Source organism: Trichechus manatus, unplaced genomic scaffold, assembly GCF_000243295.1.
Source record: "Trichechus manatus latirostris isolate Lorelei unplaced genomic scaffold, TriManLat1.0 scaffold00071, whole genome shotgun sequence".
Lineage (NCBI taxonomy): Eukaryota > Metazoa > Chordata > Mammalia > Sirenia > Trichechidae > Trichechus > Trichechus manatus.
In genome coordinates, this window is record NW_004444007.1 from 670,860 (window position 1) to 695,163 (window position 24,304).

Consider the following 24,304-nt stretch of genomic DNA (forward strand, 5'->3'; position numbering starts at 1 on the left):
CAGTCTCAAGAGAATATTTAAAATTATAATTTTCTTTTAAGCATTGCTATTTCTTCTAAAGGTCATACATCTAGAAGAAAATTGGTTAGGATGTCCAGTTTTCCTAGGACAATACATTGTTTAGTTTAATTCAATCAGGCATTTCTACTGATTCACCTGGGAAAAGGGATACAAGAAAACACGTTTTAAAGGAGAAAACAGTCATTTTAGCAGTTTTATTCAATAGATGCCATAAATTAACTACATTCAGAAATAACCTTTAGACCAAAAAAACACTGCCACTATATCTAGCATTCACACACACACAAACACACACACGCACAAACTACCAAATACTTGTTCTTGTTCCATTAACTGAGAAAGAAGCAAAATAATTAAAATATTGTAACTGTTAAACATAGAAGAGTAGAAATCAAATAGTTTTATACCCAATATACATGCACCAAAAACTTCCATTTCCAGCTGATTTTGGAGCTTATTCCTATAGGAGTAACTGAATTACTCAATGGTGAACAAATTTTAGCTCAGAATTTTGTAAGAATGACTTGCTATAAATCACTATTCTATTTGCTGCTATATTTTTGCTCATTGTCGCATGTGCCTAAACAGATCAATGCTCTGATCAAACAAGTCTGCTGAAATCTACTCATATGTTTAGGAGTGGGCAAGAAGGTTAAAAGGCACAAAGCTTGACTGTAGTAATAATTTTTCTTACTACTTATTTGTATAAGAATCCATTTACTTTTCAATCCTGCTTAAATGATCACTAAGAAACTGCAAATTTTCATAGGGGGAAAGTTTAGGTGGGTCCTTTTTTTCATAAATTTTAGCAGCCTTCAAAGGCATATAAATAAACATTTGGGGGCCTTTTAACTATTGGAATTGCAAAAGACTTATCTGCAATTTACTATTGAAGACCCTCTTGATTTAATATCTATATACCCATTTCCTTATATTTTCTTTAAAATCTATCAGTATGGCATTTCATTTCTATGCATAGCTTAGTAATTCATAAAACTAAATAGCAAACTGATACTCTATACCAGTTCATCTATCTCAATATATATTTTGGAATATAATGGCAATATTTGAAAATATCAATTCCCTCTAAGCTTGTAATGCTAAAAGATTTTACAAAGTTAAACAGTTTTTGTTTTTCTTTTCTTTTTGAAAAAGTTTCATTGTTTAAACTCCATACATTTGACACCTGACAAGGAAAACATAATTGTCATATAATATTTATTCCATCAATTTAAGCAGAAGTGTCTCATGGAGCTAAACACTTAAACAATTTAAATTAAAAAAGGCAATAACCTGTATGTACACAAAATGATCATTGCATAAATATTTACATGACAAGAGAAAAAAATGGAGACTCACTAAAACTGGAAATTGCTACAGGTGTGATAATCCTTTCTTGAGACATTTTTAGTTAGGAATCATACAAGCTTTTAACATAAAAATAATTGCGGAAGCATAACTAAAATATTCATTTTAGTTTTTAGTTTCTTACTATTTAAAGGAGCCAGTAGGTCATAAACAGTCCAAGATTTCAGGGAGCAACTACTCAGTTTAGTTTTTAATATGAAATCTTTTTCTTCAGCTCTCTTGATGAAACTAAATTTACTTACAGAAAAAAACAAAGAGTATGCTAAAAGGTGTAAATAAAAATTCCAGTTCATTCTCCTCTATAGATACTGGTCAGCCGCTCCAATTCTTTACAGTTGTCCATGCTCAATGCTTCTGCCTTCCTTCGAAGTCTATCATCACGATATACTTTTGCTGCATACTGCATATCTGTTTCTGTTAACAACAAAAATTTTTTACTCATTAAATAATAATTCATATTATCCAGTTGTTAATCTCTAATGATGCTTCATTGAAGCCCTTTAATATATTTTTATTAACTGATTTCTCTAAAAAAGTAATCTAAGTACTTCTCCTAAAAGCCATTCTCGTGGAAAAATCTTTCTTTAAACGAAAACTTCATCTGATGCCTACACGAAAAACAAACACAGAGCTGCTCTGGAAAAGAAATAAGGATAGAATCCTAGCAACTCACATGGAAATCCTTTTCCTCCACCCTTCTCCCAACAGTTTAAAAACCACTGCTCAGAAGCAGCATCTCAGCCTCTTGTTCTAAGGATATCATGTACCATTTAATACTGCTAGTGGTTGTTTTTACTAAAGTTTCAAGTTAATTATCTCAAAACTTAAATATAAAAATTAAAATCCTGTTAGGAGTTTACTTAAATTAAAAAATAATAATAACCTTATTGAAGGAACACAATAGAGGAAAAAAGCTTGTTTAGAGTCGTAACAGTGGTACTCAGTAAAAGTGCTTCTGAGCTTCCTTTAGTACATGGATAGCATTATTAATAATAAATTGACAAGAAATCAAACATACTTCAGGGAAATCTCCCTTGTTTTTTTCCCGTTACTCTCAGCCATTTCACTGTTCATTAACATTTCTAAAGGGTGGGAACAGTTAGAGAAGATATAATAAAAAGAGGGAAAAAAAATCAGTTCCTTTCTGAAAAACAATGGCAAAGTAGAAGACATCTCTTTTATGTACATCAGGCAGGACCACATTCAAAATATACTTACAAGTGGTCTCCATTAGTCAGGATCTTCAAAAATGATCCTTATTTAATTAATCAGGCTAGGATTTAACAATTCTATCAAAAAATTTTATGTTAATTGTCCAATAACTACATCCCTTTTATTTATAAATGAGGCACTTGTAAAATGCATTTGCAGATGACTATTCCCAAATGAGGAACTTGAGAGTTAGATAAAGCTCATACTAGTAGTGGCAGTCTTGTTTCCAATCCAAATCTCCTAACTCCTATTCTAATATTCTTTCCATTATCTCAAATTATTGTTTGCATTTTATAAAACACCTGTATCAGTCTAGACATTAGAGAATATTAAAAAAGAATTAACTCTAAAACAGAAGACTGACAAAAGAATATTCATTAGCCAACAATCTTTTTGATATTAATTTATAAAACAAGATATTTTATTTTATAAATTAATAAGTATATATAAGAGCTTCTCCTACTTTCATTTTCCTTCAAAAGCCCTATGGATGTCCTGAATTTGTTGAATTTTAATTTGAAAAATTTCAAACCTACACAAAAGTTAAAAAAGTAGTACTTCTGTAATGTAGCATAAGGAATCATCTAAATTCTCGAGTGATAAGATCAGCACAAAGTTAGTTCCTATGAGGTGGAGATCATCCCCTACCACAGCACTCTCTACTACTCTGCTCGGTTTGATAATTCATTGCAATGGCCAGGCAGAACTCACAGGCTATACTCAAAATTATGTGGTTTATTAGGGAAGTAACAGGCTACAACTTGGGATCAGGATCAACTTGGAATTAACAGGAAAAACTCAGGATCAGGATCAGAAAGTACACTGGTGAGGTTTGGAAAGCTCCCCAGATGTGAAAAACACATCCTTCCCTTCTTCACTGCAGGACAGCTTCCAACCAGAACAGCTCTCTCAGCTGCTCTCAACCATGCAAGCAAACAGGCCCTTCTCTTGGCTGTACAAGCTTCCTCTCAGCTGTGCAGGTCTCTCTGCCTTTGGCCTCCCCGCCATTGGCTTTTCAGCTGTTAACTGATCCAGCTCATAGCCAGGGTAGCACCTTGCTCAGCTGCTGCTCCCCTCTTTCTCTGCTTCTTCTCTTTGAAAAACTTCTGTAGGGTTGGCAGCTTACACTAGCAAACTCCTTGTCAATTTCAAGGCATGATCTTCCCAGCAGGACCAGAACCGATTGATCCCCTCAATGAACCGCAAGTCACTCAGTCCTGCTGGGTGGATTTTCAAGCCACTATTTGAATAGCAAATTGACCAGTCCCTGCAAGGTGCATAAAATAAACCAACCACAGGGCAGACTAAAGCTCAGGGCCAGGCAAAAAGTACCATGAAGTTGTTTACAGCTTACCGAGGAAATGTCAGTCAACCTGGGGAATCCCCTGTAACAAACAGAAAACAACTTGGGAGCCCCCACAAGTTGCTTCTTCAAAGAACTAGGGCAAAGGTGGTCTTACCGGAAAAATCTCTCAAGCTGTTTTTCCAAAGAATCAAGTCAAAATGCCACATAACTCATTTCACCACAACAATGAACACTCTAAAACCATTTACCTTGATTGACCAACTCTTCACATTTTGTCAAATTTGCTTTAGGTCTGTCTACAATAAAGGTTGTTGTTATTAGTGTGGTTGTAGTCATTGTTATTAGTTTGTGGAACAATTTGAGAGTAAAGCGCAGACATTGTGACCTTTCATTCCTAATTAGCATGTCTTTTCTAAGAACAAGGGCGTTCTCTTATATAACTCCAATACAATTACCTAATTCAGGAAATTTAACAATGATAAAATAATACCATTATCTAATATACAGTCCATATTCAAACTTCACCAATTATCCCAAATCATGTCTTTTACAGCAATTTCCCCCTGTCCAGGATGTTTGGAAGTAGATTGCCAGGTCTTTCTCCCTAGTTCCTTAGTCTGGAAGCTCTGCATCACAGGAACACGTAAGGTCCACTGACAGATAGTGGTGTCTGCGCGTGAGGTGCACTGGCTAGGAATCTAATTCAGTCTCCTGCATGGAAGGCAAGAATTCTACCACTGAACCACCAATGCCTTCACTGTACATAACAATAGAGATAAAAAGATGAATTGAAATCTGGTGTTTACTGTGCTTAATATCTTTGTCTAGTGTATGGTTTCTCGACCTCACCAATACTGGCATTCTGGGTTGGATAATTCTTTGTTGCAGGGCAGAGGGACTGTCCTGTGCATTGTAAGATGCTTAGTGGCATTCCTGGCCTCTACCTACTACACTTCGGTAGCAAGCACCAACCTCCTCCTCTACTGACAAAAACGTCTCTTGTAGGGAGAGAATTACTCCATGTTGAAAACCATTCCTGTAATGTAACCCTCTCCACATTGAGAGCAGACGGATTTCATAGATGCAGAGAGTCAAAAGTCAAGAAGGTCACATCTCCTCTAACTGCCATTATATAAATGAAGAAACCAAGACCAGAGCGGTTAAGAACTCTCTTTGAAGTATACAAAGATTATATTTTATCAGATTTTCCCTAAAGGAGATGATGATTGCTACCATTTTCTGAGCATTTACTATGTGTGAAGCATTTTAATTTCATTACCTGATTTAATTTGCACAACAAACCCATAGTGTTAGGTAGTATTGAGAAGACTGTAGAGTACAGTGGTTAGGAGCCTGGATTCTGGAGACAGACTCTGTGTTTGAATCACAGACTACCTCTATGACCTTGGGCAAGTTAGTAACCCCCCTTGTCTCTGTTTCCTCAACTGTAAAATGGGTAGAGTAACCTCACAGAGTTATGAAGAATGAACGAATTAATATATATAAAGTGCTTGGGACAGTGACTGAAACAATAGGCATTAGATAAAACCAAAAATCAAACTCGTTGCCATCAAGTCGATTCCAACTCACAGAGACCCTATAGGACAGAGCAGAACTGCCCCACAGGGTTTCCAAGAGGTGGCTGGTGGATTTGAACTGCTGGCCTTTTTGGTTAGCAGCCAAGCTCTGAACCCCTGCACCACCAGGGCATTATATAAAAGTTATTATTTCCTCTTCCCACTCATTATCATTACTCATTGTATACATGAGGAAATAAATTTACAGAGGATAGAATATCTGGCCCAAATCACTCAGCTAAAGATTTCAGAGCTGAGACGTGGGGCCAAGATGGCGGAGTAGTCAGACACTTCCTGTGGTCCCTCTTACAACAAAGACCCAAAAAACAAGTGAATCAATTATATATGACAATCTAGGAACCCTGAACATCAAAGGCAAAGCTGAGGAGTTGGACTGAGTGGCAGGGGGAGGGAGAGATGGTTCGGAAGCATCGAGGAGTTGCCAGAGCTGACCTGTCGGGAACCGGTACCCTGTAGGCTGGATCAGCTTGCCTTCGTGGTGGGGCAAGCAGTGGTGCACGGGACACATTTTCCACATCAGGAGAGACTAAGCGGGGGAGAGTCTACTCAAGCCTCCAGAACCAGTGAAAAGCGGTGCTCAATCAGCAAAAGATAAGTACATGCATCTAATCCACCACGTGGTCAAAAAACACCCTGTTTTGGAAGAACCTCTCTTCCATTTACCTGCCTCCTCCCCACTCTACACTGGGTCCCGGGCCAGCTTCACTGATTGCTGCGTCCCCTGGGCTGGAAGTAGGACCTGTCACATGCCCTGAGCTATTCTCCCAGCCTTGGAGAGGGAACAAATTAACAACAAGGAAAAAATAATCTGCCAGCTCCCCTAAGCCGGGAACTCAGGGCAGGCACAGATCCTTTGCCTAGGCACAGGCATAAGGGATCCATGGACTTTGAATGCCTTTCACCCCTGCACGACCTGTGTGGGCCCATTTCAACAGCGTAGGCCATCATTAGCACAATACAACGGTATATACCTGAAGCCTAACTTCAACTGTGTCAGCTGTATGTTGGAGTGGCAAGTTCGTGACATTTGACACCACTCTGCCCATTAAACAGGGTCCTCACCTACCCACATCAGGGGCCAGAGGACTGGTGGCTCCACCCATGCCACGTAGCCACCTGCGACAGGGATCAAAGAATAAGTAGTGCCTCCCAGTCCTTACAGCCTAAAGCACTGGGTGCCCATAGCCCAGCTGCAAAACCCACCCACCTATGTGCTCTAGGGAACGGACATGCTTTCCTCCCAGACACTCAGGGGCAGCCGTCATCCCCCTGCCTTGGTCAGTGCATGACTCCCTACTGCAGCCAGATAACCTGTGTCTACTCCAATCACCCCGCTCGTCTAGGACTGTAGCTGAGAGCTTACACCACACACTTGGTGACTGACTACCTGGACACCTTAGCTGACTCTATATAAGAAAAGTAAATGGACTCCTGGGCTCACATACCTAGTAAAAAGATCTAACCAACTGGTGACAGGACATTAGTGCTTCAAAAGTGCCGATAATCAAACTAGCTCACACGAGCAGCCTATCTGGGCATATCAAAACAAAACGAGAAGCTAGAACACAGCAAACAAAATAAGTACGGATAATAACTTATTGATGGCTTGGAGACAACCAAAAGAAAACCAAACCCACTGCCGCTGAGTCAATTCCAACTCATGTGAGTTAGAGACAACAGTCAATATCAAATCACATAAAAAAGCAGACGATGATGGCTTCAGCAAGCTTCCAAAACAACGAATCAAGAAATCTTCCGGAGGAAGAGAACTTCTTGGAACTACCGGAAGTAGAACACAAAAGATTAATATACAGACTCTTCATGAGATCAGGCAAAATGCAGACCAACCCAAGGAACACACAGACAAAGCAAGAAAGGAACTTAAGAAGATTACAGAAGAGCATAATGACAAATTTAACAGGCTGCAAGAATCCATAGAGAGACAGCCAACAGAAATCCAGAAAATTAACAATAAAATTTCAGAATGAGACAACTCAACAGAAAGTCATAGGAGCAGAATTGAGGCAATGGAAGTCAGAATCAGTGAGAGTGAAGATAAAGCACTCGACACCAACTTATTTGAGGAAAAATCAGATAAAAGAATTTTAAAAAATGAAGAAACCCTAAGAATTATGTGGGACTCTATCAAGAGGAATCACCTACGAGTGACTGGAGTACCAGAACGGGGGGGATAACAGAAAATACAGAATTACTGAAGATTTGTTGGCAGGAAACTTCCCTGATATCTTGAAAGATGAGAAGATATCTATCCAAGATGCTCATCGAACCCCACACAAGGTAGATCCCAAAAGAAAGTCACCAAGATATATTATGATCAAACTTGCCAAAACTAAAGATTTCAGAGCTGGGATTCAACTTTAGTCTCTCTAATTCCAAAGTCAGTGCTCTTAACCATTACACTAAATGGTCTATATTATTATTCACAGCACCAGTCACAAAAACAAGAACCATAGCAAACTCCGTACATATGCATCATCTCAGAAGGTTCTTATGGTCAACCTTTTTATAGAATCTGAGTTTTTAAAAGGTTTTAAAGAAACTGAGGCTGGAAAAAGTTAAGTGAATTGATTAAATGATCCCAAATGCTTCTCTATGTATGAAGTAAATATAGAAAAAGGAAATATCAACAAAACTCATTGTACATTAAGTGCTAAATGTTAAAGCTAAGGTAATAGATAGCTTCAAACTTAATAATATAAACTGAGGAAAATATTAGATTAGATCTGAGACAAAACCAGATTATGCACCAGTAGATACCCAAGAGAAAAAAGATGAAAAATTAATTTCAAAATATCATATTTCATTGATGTACATTTTCCCACAACTCTGAAACAAAATGCATCTTAAACCTGATGACATATCATAGTTCATGTGCCAGTCTTTCTTCCTTTCTTAGTAGTATACATAATAATGTATCTTATAATTGACATCTTAAATACAATGAAATTTGGTATTATTCACTTATCGTTCAACCCAATATTTATTGATAACAACAACAATAACACAAGTATCATTTATTAAATCCTTATAATGTGCCAAATACTATATTAGGCCATATGTGTATAAAACATAATTATCTCATTTAAGTATAGAACCCAATTATGTGCCAGGAAATTCCAAATCATTTCTTCAGCGGGGAAATCTATAACAAGCAATTCCAAGATACTGAATAAAAGTTTTAAAATGTTAAGCATCTGATCAACTTACTTTGTTGTCGTTCTTTCCAACAATTGTTTCGAATATTAGTCACATAATCTTCTTCAACATTCTTTTCTACTTTTTGTAATAATATCCCTTTATATTCATTTTTAAAGTCTTTGTTGACATAATAAATGACACCCAAGTTTTCTGTCTTCATTTTAATGGTTTGTCCTGATCCACTATAAAAGAGATACATGATCATTACTTTTTAATTAAAATTGGATATTCTGATATGCTACTACTATAGACTAAGCCAACAAAAAAAAAGGTAATTAAAAAGTTAATATTGCGTTGTGTGTCGGTGAGTCAACTCTGACTCATAGCAACCCCGGTGTTTACTGTAATCTTTACGGAAGCACATCACCTAGTATTTTCTCCTGAGAAGTCGCTGGTGGGTTCGAACTGGTGACCTTTGGTTAGCAGCTGAGCTCTTAACCACTGTGCCACCAGGGCTCCTTAGTAATTTATTTATACTATCTCAATTACCTTAAGCCACCATATCATGTCATAAGAGAGCAATAATGTTACATTTTAACTATGTTCTTATAAAGTTATCTCAATTTTTAGTTACTAAAATTCTTATCTGGAAGTTCTTTCTTATTTTTAGACCAATGTTTTACTACTGCACAATCACTGGCAATATGACAAAGTTTTTCTGTGTTCACTGTATTACACTAAAACTGTCTAGGATAGATGCTAGGATTACATTTACATCTTGATCTCTGATATAAAATATATGGTGAAAAACTACTTCATATAACAAATAGTATTTGCTTTGATTTAATCAATATTTTACAAACAGAAGAGTAAAGCCATTTCTTCAATGACACAAACCTATATAAATTCAATCACTATTCTAGTTTTATCTTGAGAATATTTTTGTCTTTAATGTCAACACTCTACCTATCATATTAAATTGCTGAGGAGTTTGAATATAGCACTTCTGTCCTTACCCACAGTAGAAGAGAAATGTAAATTAACAATACAATACAAATTTATCACTTGAATAACTAAAAATTTCGAATGAGATTTTTAAATCAGTTTGTTAACCTGGTACACTTATAAGAGATTTTGTACTTGAATGTGTAAAAAAGCACTAGGCCCTTTAAAGGAAGCTAGATAAGAAACAGCAACTAATCATTTTTGTAAAAGTTCGCTTAGCTACTTACGATCTGGGATATAAGGAATAAGGAGGGTTGGAGACCATCAACTGGCTTAATAGTGATACGAGGATCAATACAATAATAGGCATCAGCTGGATAAACACAGAAAAACCACCCTATAAAAATAATCAAAGATTAACCAATTGTAATATAGTTGTCAATAATCCGAAAGTTGTCATACATTTTTAGAGGCAGAAAGGACATTAGAGATCATCCAGTCCAGTGCTTTCAAATCTGCCTGAAAGAACTAATCTCCCCAAGACCACTCTTAAAAATACAACTCTCCAGGCTCTTCATCTGGAGATTCTGATTTGGAGAACACTGATATTTCATCTCATTATACAAAACAAGGAAATTCTTTCTTTCTTTCTCACACATACAGAGACTCTATGAATATGAAGAAGGTTGCAAAATTATTTTTCCTTGGAATTGGGGGTGGGTCATGAGAGCTGGTGAGTGGGAGGGCTAGGACCCAGGCCTTTTAATTTCTAGTCTAATGCTCTTTCCATTTACCTTAACACTTCATGTAGTTTAGTTGCTATATGCAATTTGGTATAACTGCATTAAAACAAGGGAAGTTACTTCCAATTTAATTTTTTTATCGTTAATTCTAAATTCTTTAGAACTAAAAAGAGAACTTTCAAACATGCATGCCGCAGGTATAGCTTCATCAGAATCACAGAATACCAAATTTGAAGGGGTCATATTGTCTAACTACCCCCGTTCTTATCTCTACCCCTGCTCCCACAATAATCCTAAGGGATTTTTCAGTCATTATTGAATACCTCTGGTCACAAAAAACTCATTACTTCCTAAAACAATTTGCTCTATTTTCAGACAACTCTAATTGCTTCTCCTCAGTGGAAATATGCCATTTTACAATTTCTAATCATATCATAAACATACATCTCCTCTTTCTTCTTCTCTTTCATGTCCACTATGTCGATGCTGATGTTGATGGTTATAGCCAGCTCGTCCATTTGAAAATGAATGTACACTACCTATAAAATTAAAAGTAATATTAGAGAGATTATGATCAGAAAACTATATTTTCTTTTGCATTTTTCGTTAATCTTTTTAATTACAAAAATCATGTCTGTTAATTTTGAGTAGTGAATGTTATTGCCCTCTCTTCATTTGAGTGAAGGACAGACAGAAACAGAAATAATTCTTCCAAAACTTTGCCTCCTTTAAAATAAGGCAGACATTCCTTTTCCTTTATAAAAACATGAATAAGAGTTCCTCCCTAATACTGCATACTTAGAGGGATTTTGTTTTGGTTGATTGTTTTCACAAACATTGGATCACTGATCTGAAATTTTGCTTTTTGCACTTAACAATGCATCACAAACATCCCTAGAAATCAAAGATAAGCACTCCAGTTCATTTTTTAAAAATAGCTATATAATATACTACAGTACGGGTGTACCCAAAAGCTTTACCACCACCCGTCTGTCACTTTGTCGTACTGTGGTGGCATATATGTTGCTTTGATGTGGAAGCTCTGCCACCAGTATTTCAAATACTAGAAGGATCAACCATGGTGGACAGGGTTCAGCGGAGCTTCCAGGCTAAGACAGACTGGGAAGAAGGATCTGGTGATCTACTTTTGAAAAAAACTGGCCAGTGAAAACATTATGAATAGCAACAGAACACTAATATAGTGCCAGAAGATAAGCCCCTCAGGTTGGAAGGTACTCAAAATATGTAAAGCTTTCGGGACTGTCATGGATTGAATTGTGTCCCCCAAAAATATCTGTCAACTTGGCTAGGCCATGATTCCCAGTAGTGTATGACTGTCTACCATTTTATCACGTGATGTGATTTCCCTATGTGTTGTAAACTCTTTTCACTATGATGTAATAAGATGGATTAGCGGCAGTTATATTGATGAGGTCTACAAGATTAGGTACTGTCTTAAGCCAATCTCTTTTGAGGTATAAAAGAAAGAAGTGAGCAAAGAGACACGGGGACCTCATACTACCATGAAAGCAGTGCCGGGGGCAGAGCACGTCCTTTGGACCCGAGATTCCTGCACTGAGATGCTCCCAGACCAAGGGAAGACTGATGACAAGGACCTTCCTCCAGAGCTGACAGAGAAGGCCTTCCCCTGAAGCTGACGCCCTGAATTTGGATTATAACATACTAGGCTGTGAGAGAATAAATTTCTCTTCGTTGAAGCTATCCACTTGTGCCATTTCTGTTATAGCAGCACTAGATGACTAAGACAGGGACCTTCATTAGCTGATGTGGCATGACTCAAAATGAGAAGAAACAGCTGCAAACATTCATTAATAATCAAAATGTGGAACAACTAAGTATGAAACAAGAAAAACTGGAAGGTGTCAAAAATGAAATGGAACGCTTGAAGATCAATATCCTAGGCATTAGTTAGCTGAAATGGACTAGTATTGGCCATTCTGAATCAGACAATCATATGGTAAACTATGCCGAGGATGACAGATCGAAAAAGGACAGCATTGCATACATCACCAAAAAGAACATTTCAAGATCTATCCTGAAGTACAATGCTGTCAGTGATAGGATAATATCCATATGCCTACAAGGGAGACCAGTTAATACGACTATTATTCAAAGTTACGCACCAACTACTAATGCCAAAGATGAAGAAATTGAAGATTTTTACCAACTTCTGCAGTCTGAAATTGATCAAACATGCAATCAAGATGCAATGCTAATTAAGGGAATGTGAAAGTTGGAAACAAAGAAGGATTAATAGTTTAAAAAACATGGTGATAGAAATAACGCCAGAGATGGCATGACAGAATTTTGCAAGACCAACGACTCACTACTGGAAATACCTTTATGAGTCGGAACCGACTTGACAGCACCTAACAACAACAATAACGGGTGTACCACGATTTATTCAAATATTCTTTTACTGATGGACATTCAAGTTGTTTTCACACACTGTGACCAACCAGAAATGGCTACCACTGACAAGATAAACTATGTTATAACAACATAAGAACTGCAAATCAACTTCTTGTTGTTCTTAACTACCATCAAGTCTACTCTGACTTATGCTGACCCCCAGTGTGCAGAGCAGAACTGCTCCTCAGGGTTCAGGCTGTGACCTTTTGAAAGCAGATCACCTGGCCTGTCTTCCCAGGTACTTTTAGGTGGGTTTGAACCACCAACTCTTAGGCTAGTAGTGGAGCATTAACTGTTTTATGCAACAGAGAGCCCACAAATCAACTATGAGAAGCCAAATTCACTATTATCTGAAAGATTTCTGATTGCTCCTAGAATATTTTCAGTCAAAATTATTTTAATAATTTTTCTAAGCAGAAATTATGTATTCTAATATGTCAAAAAACAGTTTATACTTTTAGTCATTGATTTGTATCTACACATTCCCTTTCCTTTAAGAATGTTTTACTAAATACCATATCAATGCTCACGTTGTTTCTCAGTAATATTCAGAGAGACCTACCAAGCCAAATTCTATTACAGCATTCATAAAGAGTCTTTTAATTTTGAATAAAGTGTTTAACTTAGTACCTTAAATGCATATAAACAAGATTAGAGCTACAATTTTAATTACTTTAAAGAAAATTAATTTCCATCCAAATAAATGTAATAGAGTTCAATAGTACTTATATTGGTACTATAAAATCTTTTCATTTAGACAGTACTGCTACAATGTTTCACTTTGGTTGTTGTTCTGTTGTTAGGTGCCATCCAGTCAGTTCCAACTCAGCAACCCTACGTACAAGAGAACGAAACACTGCCTGGCCCTGTGCCATCCTTACAACCGTTGCTATGCTTGAGCCCACTGTTGTAGCCACTGTGTCAATTCATGTCATTGAGGGTCTTCCTCTCTTTTGCAGACCCTTTACTTGGCCAAGTATGATATCTTCTCCGGGTCCCTCTTGATAACATGTCCAAAGTACATGAGACCAAGTCTCACCATCTTTCCTTCTAAGGAGCATTCTGGCTGTACTTCTTCCAAGACAGATTTGTTTACTCTTCTGGCAGTCTACGGTATATTCAATATTCTTTGCCAATGCTATAATTCAAAAGCATCAATTCTTTGGTCTTCCTTATTCATTGTCCAGCTTTCACATGCCTATGAGACCACTGAAAATACCATGGCTTGGGTCAGGCGTACCTTAGTCCTCAAAGTAACATCTTTGCTTTTTAACACTTAAAAGAGGTCTTTTGCAGCAGATCTGCCCAGTGAAATATGTCCTTTAATTTCCTGACTGCTATTTCCATGGGTTTTTACTGTGGATCCAAGTAAAAGGAAATCCTTGTCAACTTCACTCTTTCCTCTGTTTATCATGATGTTGCTTATTGGTCCAGTTGTTTGCTTTATGTTTAGGTGTAATCCATACTGAAGGTTGTAGTCTTTGATCTTCATCAGTAAGTGCTTCAAGTCCTCTTCACTTTCAGCAAGCAAGGTTATGTCATCTGCATAACACAAGTTGTTAATGAGTCTTCCTCCAGTCCTGATGCCATGTTCTTCATATAGTCCAGCTTCTTGGATTATTTACTCAGCATACAGATTGAACAAGTATGGTGAAAGGATACAACCCTGACACACACATTTCCTGATTTTAAACCACGCACCATCACCTTGTTCTGTTCAAACAACTGCTGCTTGGACTATGTACAGGTTCCACATGAGCACAATTAAATATTCTGGAATTGTCATCCTTTGCAATGTTTTCCATAAACTGTTATGATCCACACAGTTGAATGCCTTTGCGTAGTCAATAAAACACAGGTAAACATCTTTCTGGTATTCTCTGCTTTTAGCCAAGATCCATCTGACATCAGCAATGATATCCCTGGTTCCATGTCATGTTCTGAATCCAGCTTGAATTTCTGGCAGTTCCCTGTCGATGTACTGCTGCAACCACTTTTGAATTATCTTCAGCAAAATTTTACTTGTGTGTGATATTACTGATATTGTTTAATAACTTCTTCATTCTGTTTGATCACTTTTCTTTGGAATGGGTAAAATATGGATCCCCTTATTCACTTGGCAGCCTAATTCAAATAATTATTTCTATCTTAAAGTAGTAAAACTTACTCTATAACCTATGAATCAAATTTTTTACTATTTCAATAGACAGAAGAACCTCCAAAAACATCCAAATTAATAATCTATAATTAATTTCGCTCATGAGGAACCTGTACATAGTCCAAACGGCAATCATTCGAACAGAACACGGGAATAGTGCATGGTTTAAAGTCAAGAAACGTGTGTGTCAGGGTTGTATCCTCTCACCATACCTATTCCATCTGTATGCTGAGCAAATAATCTGAGAAGCTGGACTATATGAAGAACAACACGGCATCACGACTGGAGGAAGACTCATTAACAACTTGTGTTATGCAGATGACATAACCTTGCTTGCTGAAAGTGAAGAGGACTTGAAGCATTTACTGAAGAACATCAAAGGCCACGGCCTTCAGTATGGATTATACCTCAACATAAAGAAAACAAAAATCTTCACAACTGGACCAGTAAGCAACACCATGATAAGTGGAGAAAAGATTGAAATTGTCAAGGATTCCATTTAATTTGGATCCACAATCAACACCCATGGAAGCAGCAATCAAGAAATCAAAAGACACATTGGATTGGGATGGCAAGACATCTCACATACTTTGGACATGTTATCAGGAGGGATCATTTCCCTGGAGAAAGATACCATGCTTGGTAAAGTAGAGGGTGAGTGAAAAAGAGGAAGACCCTCAAAATGACATGGATTTACACAGTGGCTGCCAACGATGGGCTCAAGCATAACAACAATTGTGCGGATGATGCAGGACCAGGCAGTGTTTCATTCTGTTGTACATAGGGTCACTGTGGGTCGGAACTGATTCGATGGTATCTAACAACAATAACAATGTTATTAATAAAATATATGCAAAGATCTCCACGGAAGCCATGTCAAATAGTCTTCCAGGGTATAGGAGACCTTCCACAATTGTAACAGCACTTACCTAAGACAGCATTATTGGATTTCCCATTTACATGCCCTCTCTACAGCCTTATATAAGATGTAGAATATCTGTACTCTCTCTTTTTTTTAATTAAGAAGTGTTCTAGGAAAAGAGTAGGCTATAATAAAGGTAATAACCCTAACACCTTTCTCCCATCTTCATGAAAAATCATCACAGGATCATAACACTAGAAACATATAGGAAAAAAACAGATTAATCTCTAAATAGCCTAATTGGATATAAGAATCTCTAGCTTCATAAAATTTAATATTAAAGTACCTGGAGGAAACCCACCACCAAAGAATATATTAAACAAGTCTTCTGGAGTTATATCAGCTTCACAACCTCTGTGGAAATTAAATCTGCCATTGTTTTGGTGATTACATCCTTGTTCTTCATTGCCTGTGAGGTCATACTGTTTTCGTTTTTCTGGATTGCTTAAAACAGCATAAGCGTTTCCAATCTCTGAAAAAGTAACGAGTAAAGGTTGGTAAGCAAAGTTTTTTATATTATAAAAGAATGGCCCATATAAAAGCTATGTCATGTTAATTAGTAAAACAGTAACAATTTCTTATAACAACATTATGCATTTCTTTCAATTTCATATATTATTACCTCCCAATACAATTTTTTTTAAATATATACTAGACAGGCAAGTCTCCCTACTCCTTGAAAACCAAGTAATGCCCATTTTGTCTTTCTTAAAATTGTTTCATCCCCTAATATCCTGCTTCTTCCTTTGTTGAGTACCCTAATCTAGCCATTCATCAAGGTCATTAAAAACAGTAATAGTAGCAATCATTTACTGAGTACTTACTAATTGCCAATCTCTGTGCCCATTACCTTATTACAGTATCCATTGTTATCTCCACTTTACAGATAGACACTGAATGCAAAAAGGTTGAACAACTTGTTCAGGATCAAATTTTTTTTTAGCAGTTTCTTCTCACAACTCTACGCAACCTATACCAGAAATCCTTTTTTTTTTTTTTTTTTTGCTTACTTCAGCCCACGAGCTATTCTTTCATTCTACTCCTGAAAATTTATTCTTTAAAACTGTGAACTCAATTGAGAGTAGGGACTGTGTCTATGTTTTAATTGCAATACCCTCAGCATCTAGCATAAAGTCTGAATTCACTGTTGAATGAATACAGATAGTCCCTAATCTTCCTATATTATCTTGCTACTTCACTGATAATTATTCATAAGAAACTATAGTTCCCATCTCATAGTCCCATGTCCAAAAGAGGCAATGATACATGGTTACCCGAATGTCCCCTTAGGCAATTTACAACAGCAGTAATGCTTTGAATCTCAAAGCAAGAACTGCCCTATCCTCATCTGTCACTTCTAAATCATTGATTCTTTCATAAATACAGCTTACTTCTTAAACTAGGTTGTAAATTTCTTGCAATATGGGATTTTTTAAATGCTTTTTGGATTTCATGTGGTGGCTGCCATAGGTACTGTGCAAACAAAGAGATGCTCATTAAATAATTGTATTACGATGATTATATATTACACTAAAATTAATTATATACAGATACTTCGGAACTTTTCTTCTAATTATCACACCACCACCAGCTGCTGTTGAGTCAGTTTCGACTCATGGAGACCACATGTGTGTCAGAGTAGAACTGTGCTCCACAGGGTTTTCAACGGCTGATTTTTTGGAAGTGTATCACCGGGGCTTCCTGGTGAGGCACCTCTGGGTGGACTAGAACCTCCAACCTTTCGGTTAGCAAGGAGTATGTTAACCATTTTGTACCACCCGGGGACTCCTTTCTTCTGATTCCGTAAAAAACCCACTGCCATCAAGTCGATTCCAACTCATAGTGACCCTATACAGGCAATCTCAATTCTGTTTTTCCTTTTTTTAAAATAATTTCTCAACATTAAGATATTTCAGAAGATACTTGTGAAATACTGTCATATTCCAACATTGTATATGTGAGACAATTTATTTTAAAACTGTGACTAGAATAATTTTCTACTCATTTACTTTGTGCTACTCCCATAATCAAGAACTTTTCTCAGTTCTTTTCTATATAAAGAATTAAGTCTAAAATTTATTTTGATATTCAAAGTCTTACTGACCTCATTCTCACTTATTTCATTAAAAGGTACTCTCCATTTCATTTATTTTTCTTCATTTCTTTTTAAATTTTGAGATAATTGTAGATTCACATGCAATTGTTTAAGATATAATACAGAAGATCCCCTGTACCCTTTACTCAATTTCCCCTGGTGGTAACAGCTTGAAAAATTATAGTGCTATATCACAACCAGGATACTGACATCTATACATTCAAGATGTAGACTATTCCCACCACCACCACAAGGATCCATCATTTTGCCCTTTTATAGCCATACCCACTTCTTTGTCCTCCACCCCCTCCTTGGCATCTGGCAACCATGAATCTATTCTCCATTTCTATAATACTATCATTTCAAAGATGCTATATAAATGGAATCAAACCCTTTAGGATTGGCTTTCTTCAATCAGCATATTTCTCGGGGGACTGATACAGGTTGTTACATATGCCAATAGTTCATTGCATTATATTGCCGAGTCTATTCCATGGTATAGGTGTATCACTGTTTTAACTATTCATCCTTTGAAAGATATCTGGATTGTTTCTAGTTTTGGGCTATTATGAATAAAATGGCTACATACATCCATGTACAGGTTTTTGTGTAAACACAAATTTTAATTTCTTTGGGAGTACAACTAAATACTTAGCTTTTTTTTAGAAACTCCCACACTGTTTTACAAAAGTGGCTGTGTCATTTTACATTCCCCCAGCAATGTATGAGTAATCCAGTTTCTCTGCATGCACAGCAGTATTTGGTTTGTCAGTGTTTTTTATTGTAGTTATTCTGATAGGTATGTAGTGATATCTCATTTTGGTTTTACCTTGCACTTCTATAATGGCTAATGATGCTAATATTTTCATGTATTTATTTACCATCTGTATATTGTCTTCAGTGGAATGTCTTTTCATGTCTTTTGCCCATTTTCCAATTAGATTTTTTTTTTTTTTTCTGCTGAGTTTTGGGTGTTCTTCCTATCTTCCAGATACTAGTCCTTAATCAGATATGTGACTGTAAACACTTTCTCCCTCCCTTTTGCTTGTCTTTTAATCCTCATAATAGGGTCTTTCACAGAGCAAACTTTTAATTTTAATGAAATCTAATTTATCAACTTTTCCTTTTATGAATCATGCTTTTGGTGTCAAGTCTAAGAAAGCTTTGCCTAGCCCTAGGATTTGCTCCTATAATTTCTGCTAAAAGTTAAAAAGTTACATTTATATCCGTAATACATTGAGTTAATTTTTGTTTAAAGTGTTTGAGATTTAGGTCAAGGTTAAATTTTTGTCTATGAATGTCCAACTACTCCAACACCATTTGTTGAAACGGCTATCTTTCTTCCATTGACTTGCTTTTGCACTTTTGTCAAAAACCAGTTGGACATATTCGTATAGGTTTTTTTCTGAGCACTCTATTCTGTTCCATTGATCGATTTATCTATCCCTCCACCAATACCACACAGTCTTGATTACTGTAACTATATAGTAACTCCATTCTTTTAATAAATTGTTTTAACTAACTAGACAACAGATAAGTGGTAACTCTGGTGAAGGGTAAGACAGTACACAATACTGGGGAAGACAGCAAGACAAAGTCATAGAAGCTTCATAAACACATCCAAACCCCTTGAGGGACCAAATTACTGGGCTGAGGGCTAGGGACCATGGTCTTGGGAGACATCTAGCTCAACTGGCTTAACATAGTTTATAAGGAAAATGTTCTACATCCTACTTTGGTGAGTAGCATCTGGGGTCTTAAAAGCTTGTGAGTGGCCATCTAAGATACTCTACTGGTCCCACCCCAACTGGAGCAAGGGAGGATGAAGAAAACCAAAGACACAAGGGAAAAATTAGTCCAGAGGACTAATGGACCACAACTACCACAGCCTCCACCAGACTGAGTCCAGCACAACCAGCTGGTGCCCGGCTACCACCAACAACTGCTCTGACAAGGATCACAACAGAGGATCCTGGACAGAGCTGGAGAAAAATGCAGAACACAATTCAAACTCACACAAAAAGACCAAACTTACTGGTCTGACAGAGACTGGAGAAACCCCAACAGTATGGCCCCCAGACACCCTTTTAACTCAGTACTGAAGTCACTCCTGAGGTTCACCCTTCAGCCAAACATTAGACAGACCTATAAAACAAACCATAATACATGTAGCTCAACCACATATATGAGACTAAGTGGGCACACCAGCCCATGGGCAAAGACGAGAAGGCAGGAGGAGACAGGAAAGCTGATGAATGGAAATGGAGAACCCAAGTTTGAGAAGGGGAGAGTGTTGACACGTCGTGGGGCTGGCAACTAATGTCACAAAATAATATATGTATTAATTGTTTAATGAGAAACTAACTTGCTCTGTATACTTTCACTTAAAGCACAATAAAAATAAAAAAAATTTTAGCTATTCAGGTTCCTTTGCCTTTACATATAACTTTTAGAATAAGCTTGTTTCTATCTACAAAAAAATCTGGCTGGGATTTTGACAGGAATTTTGTAAAACCGGTGTATCAATCTGGGAAGAATTGATATCTTTATTATGCTGAGTCTTCCAGTCCATAAACATGGTATGTCTCTCCATTTATTTAGATCTTCTCTGATTTGTTTCATCAGTATTGTGTGGTTTTCAGCATACAAATTCTATATAAGTTTTGTCAGATTTATATCTAAGTGTTTATTTATTTTTAGTGATTGTAAATGGTAATTTATTTTTAATTTTGCTATCTAAAAGTTCTTTGCTATTATATAGAAATATAAGTGACTTGTACATGTTTATCTTCTATCCTGAAACTTTACAGAACTCAAGGAAATTTCAAATTTTATTTCTTTGAGTACTTTTTCAGTTCTGCCCTCTTTCTCTTCTCTTTCCAAGACTCATGACACGAATGTTATATCTTCTGTTACTGTCCCATGAGTCCTTGAGTCTCTGTTCATTTTTTTTTTGGTCTATATTCTCTCTGTTGTTCAGATTGGGTATATCTATTGTTCTATCTTCCAGTTCACTGATTCTTTCCTTTGTCTGCTGTTTATCCCATCCATTGATAGTTTTTTTTTTTTTCAGTTCTAAAATTTCAATTTGGCTCTTCTTTATATCTTTTATTTCTTTGCTCATACTTTCTATTTTTTTTCTGAAACTCATGTTTTCTTTTGTTTTGAGCATACTTGTAATTGCTCATCAAAGCATGTTGCTTTTGTGAAGCCAAACTGCAGGGATGGGATTTCCAACTCCCAACAAAGCCTCCACTGATATCTTCCTGGCTGAGAGAAGTAGGAGTGCCTCATCACTGCTCCCCATGTGGCTTCACTGACATGATGGGGATCTGACTTTGTTACCTCTGGACGGTGGTGAAAGTCCTGACTCTCCACTAAGCCTCCTCTGACACCATTCCAGCAGAGAGGGGGAGGGGCACCTTGTTACTGCTGGGTGAGAGTGAAGTCCAGGCTCCCTACGTGATCTTGACTGACACCCTGCGGAGCCCTTCTTAATGCTCAACAAGAGTAAATGTCCTAGTTCCCTACCTAAGTATCTCTGTCACCACCCTGAAGGCATATCTATTATAGACTGGAGAGGGGGGCAGTCTATGTTCTCCATTCAGCCTTTGTTGGTATGGGTGGCAGTGGGACCAGTCTTTTCTGGTGTCCGGTTGCAATAGAGCAGTTATTGTTTAAAACCTTTGTTTTGCTAGGCTGCCCCTTTCCTGGCTCTTTGGTTGTGAAAGCAGGCTTTCATTGAGTATTTTTTGTTTGTGCCTATTGGTTATTCCAGGTTGCCTGCTTCTCCAGCATCCAGTCTGGGAAATATAAGGCAAAAAGAAAACTCAAGGAACTCACTCCCACATCATTCTCTGCATCCCAAGGTCCACAGCCAATCTGCCTTCTTCTCTCCACCTTTCAGAGTCTTCCCATGTTTGTTTTACTTATTTTATATATATTGTTCAGGGTTTTCAGGAATACTTACCGGGAAGAATAGGGGAAAATATGTCTATTCCATCTTCCAGAAAGTGGAAGTCCTCATTATTTTTAAATTGCTCACACCGTTTTCACTTCCAAGCCTTTGTCATCCTCTCTTCTCTAACCATACAAATCATACTCATCTCTTACAACTCTCAATCTTCACCTAGTATATGAAGCTTTCTCTAATTACTCTGATCACAATGCTACTTTATCTTATTGATTTTTCATCAGACATCTTTATTCTATATTTTAGTACTTAATTATAGTCAGTCTTCTGGGAGATACCAGATAAATCAGTTAATCTGAGCCTCAATTTTACCATTTGTGAAAGGAGTATGATAGTGGTCTCCTGATTATTTCACAAGGTTTTTAATAAAAACAAAAACAAAAAACAAAAGACCTATAAGATGCTTTATTAAGTGTTAAGCATTGCCATTACTGCAAATGTTCTGTGTAAAACTTGTCTCTCCTTTATGAATTATAAATTCTTTGAGGAAGAAGATATCTCATACTGTCTTTTGTATTTCTCTACAATAACTAACCCAAAAGGTGGAATTAACTTTTTTGTTCTTTGTTCTGCCTGGTGGCACACAGTGACAGATTACTCAATAAGCAAGATACGCACAGACCTAATTGTACTTATCTACTAATCTGTAGTACACAATTTCACCTGTTTTTCACCATATCAAAGATATTGTGAAACTGTACACTACACATTAGTAAGTAAACACAATTAAGCCCATGCATACCTTGCTTACTGTAAACCCATGCATACCACGCTTACTGGTTAACCTGCCCCTGGTGGTGTAACATTTAAGCGCTCAGCTGCTAACTGAAAGGTTGACAGTTTGAACCTACCCAGCAGCTCTGCAGGAGAAAGATCTGGCAGTCTGTTCCCTGAAAGATTACAGCCTAGAAAACCCTATTGGGCAGTTCTACTCTGTCACATGAGGTTGCCATGAGTCAAAATCGACTCAACGGCAGCTAACAACATACATACACATATATACCTACCTATCTACCTACCTACTTATCTATCTATCTATCTAACTGTTCTGTTTCTCTGTAGAACCCTAAGACACATACAAATAAAAATATCTCTTCTATCTAATTTAATTCCCTAAACTAATTTCCCTCCTTTTTCTATTCTTGGAGAAAATGAAAAGCAAGTGGTTTCCATTTTCTGTAAAAAGTGCTTCATTAATTCCAGAGGAATCAATACATACTTTAGCTTTTATAAAAGACAAAACTATACAGATAAACTGGTTAGAGATAAACAACGTGGTATTCCAAAAATGGAAGTTAAGATTGATTGTTTAGAAATAATAAGATAATTGAAAAGTTAAGGAAAATATCCTGTGTGTTGAATGAATGAAACTTGCCATCACTATGTGATGACACTAGCTGTAATATCCTCTAATTAACTACCTTTACTCATCAAACATCCATGGATTAAAACTTGGGTTTCCTATGTAGTTTCCACTCAATGAAAAATTGGGCTCATCAACCAACTCCCTATTCTGATCCTCTTTGGGATTAATAAATTAGCATTCTGATTTATAGATAACCTCCTGTGTATTGAATAATGTGAGCCTCTCCTCTAGAGACAACCACTTCCAGGCATGTTGATAAATACTGAGATTTGCAAAGCGGAGTATCAAACTCTGAAATGTACCACACCAAAGTATAACCACCTCGTACAACTCCTTCTAAGTATCTAGCTGGCTTCCTAAGATGACATACTGCTCACCTCTTCAAAATGCAACGCAGGCTGTAGAAATATAGGTACATACATTTAATGTACCAATAATGCTAACATGACTCCAGTATAAAAGGGGGAGAAAGAATTTAATGTTAACAATAATGAAGAATTAACACTGAAATCACCTAGCAGATTGCAAACATATAAATTACTCATGCCAAAATATTTTTAAACATTTTAAAAACATCAAAAATTTTAAAAATTAAATGCTTACAGTTCATAAAGTGACTTTTTTCTTTTTTTTTTTTTTTTTTGCTGTTTAAAGATTTCTATTACTTTGTGTAGTAACTCTGTGAATGCACGTATGAAAAGCATTTTGGATTTATGGAAGTTTAAAACTCTTTGTAAAACTCAGACTCCAGAAATGAAACAAATTAAATAAATATTTATTCTATTTGAATAATTTCATCTGAAATTTTCCAACCTTATATACTTTAGAAATTAACCTAAGTGCTGTTAGCTGTGTTATTTTTGTTTAATAATGGAAGGTGTATATTTGGAGGTACACAAAATTATGGCACTTTTTCTGTACACATTCTTCAGTCACTGAACTGACAGAAGTGTGATTTTTAAATTAGTGTTTCTGAATAAAGAAACTTTTCCTGTACTTTCAACA

At 36.7% G+C, this 24,304-nt stretch overlaps 1 protein-coding gene across 6 annotated transcripts in view; it reads right to left on the reverse strand.

The window, feature by feature from the left end:
- Nucleotides 1–201: 201 nt before the first annotated feature.
- Nucleotides 202–24,304, reverse strand: part of DNAJB14 (DnaJ heat shock protein family (Hsp40) member B14) — a 55,435-nt gene continuing 31,332 nt past the window's right edge. For 4 of the 6 annotated variants that reach the window (XM_023734718.1, XM_004380184.3, XM_012556633.2 and 1 more), the window contains 5 exons: nt 16,152–16,337; nt 10,797–10,891; nt 9,897–10,006; nt 8,734–8,906; nt 202–1,803 (listed from right to left, as the gene is read on the reverse strand). In XM_023734718.1, coding sequence (XP_023590486.1) covers nt 1,679–1,803; nt 8,734–8,906; nt 9,897–10,006; nt 10,797–10,891; nt 16,152–16,337 — 689 coding nt within the window. In that variant the 3' untranslated portion in view covers nt 202–1,678. Of the gene's footprint in view, nt 1,804–8,733; nt 8,907–9,896; nt 10,007–10,796; nt 10,892–16,151; nt 16,338–24,304 lie in introns of those variants that run through there. The other 2 variants (XM_023734717.1, XM_023734720.1) reach the window with 2 other exon arrangements.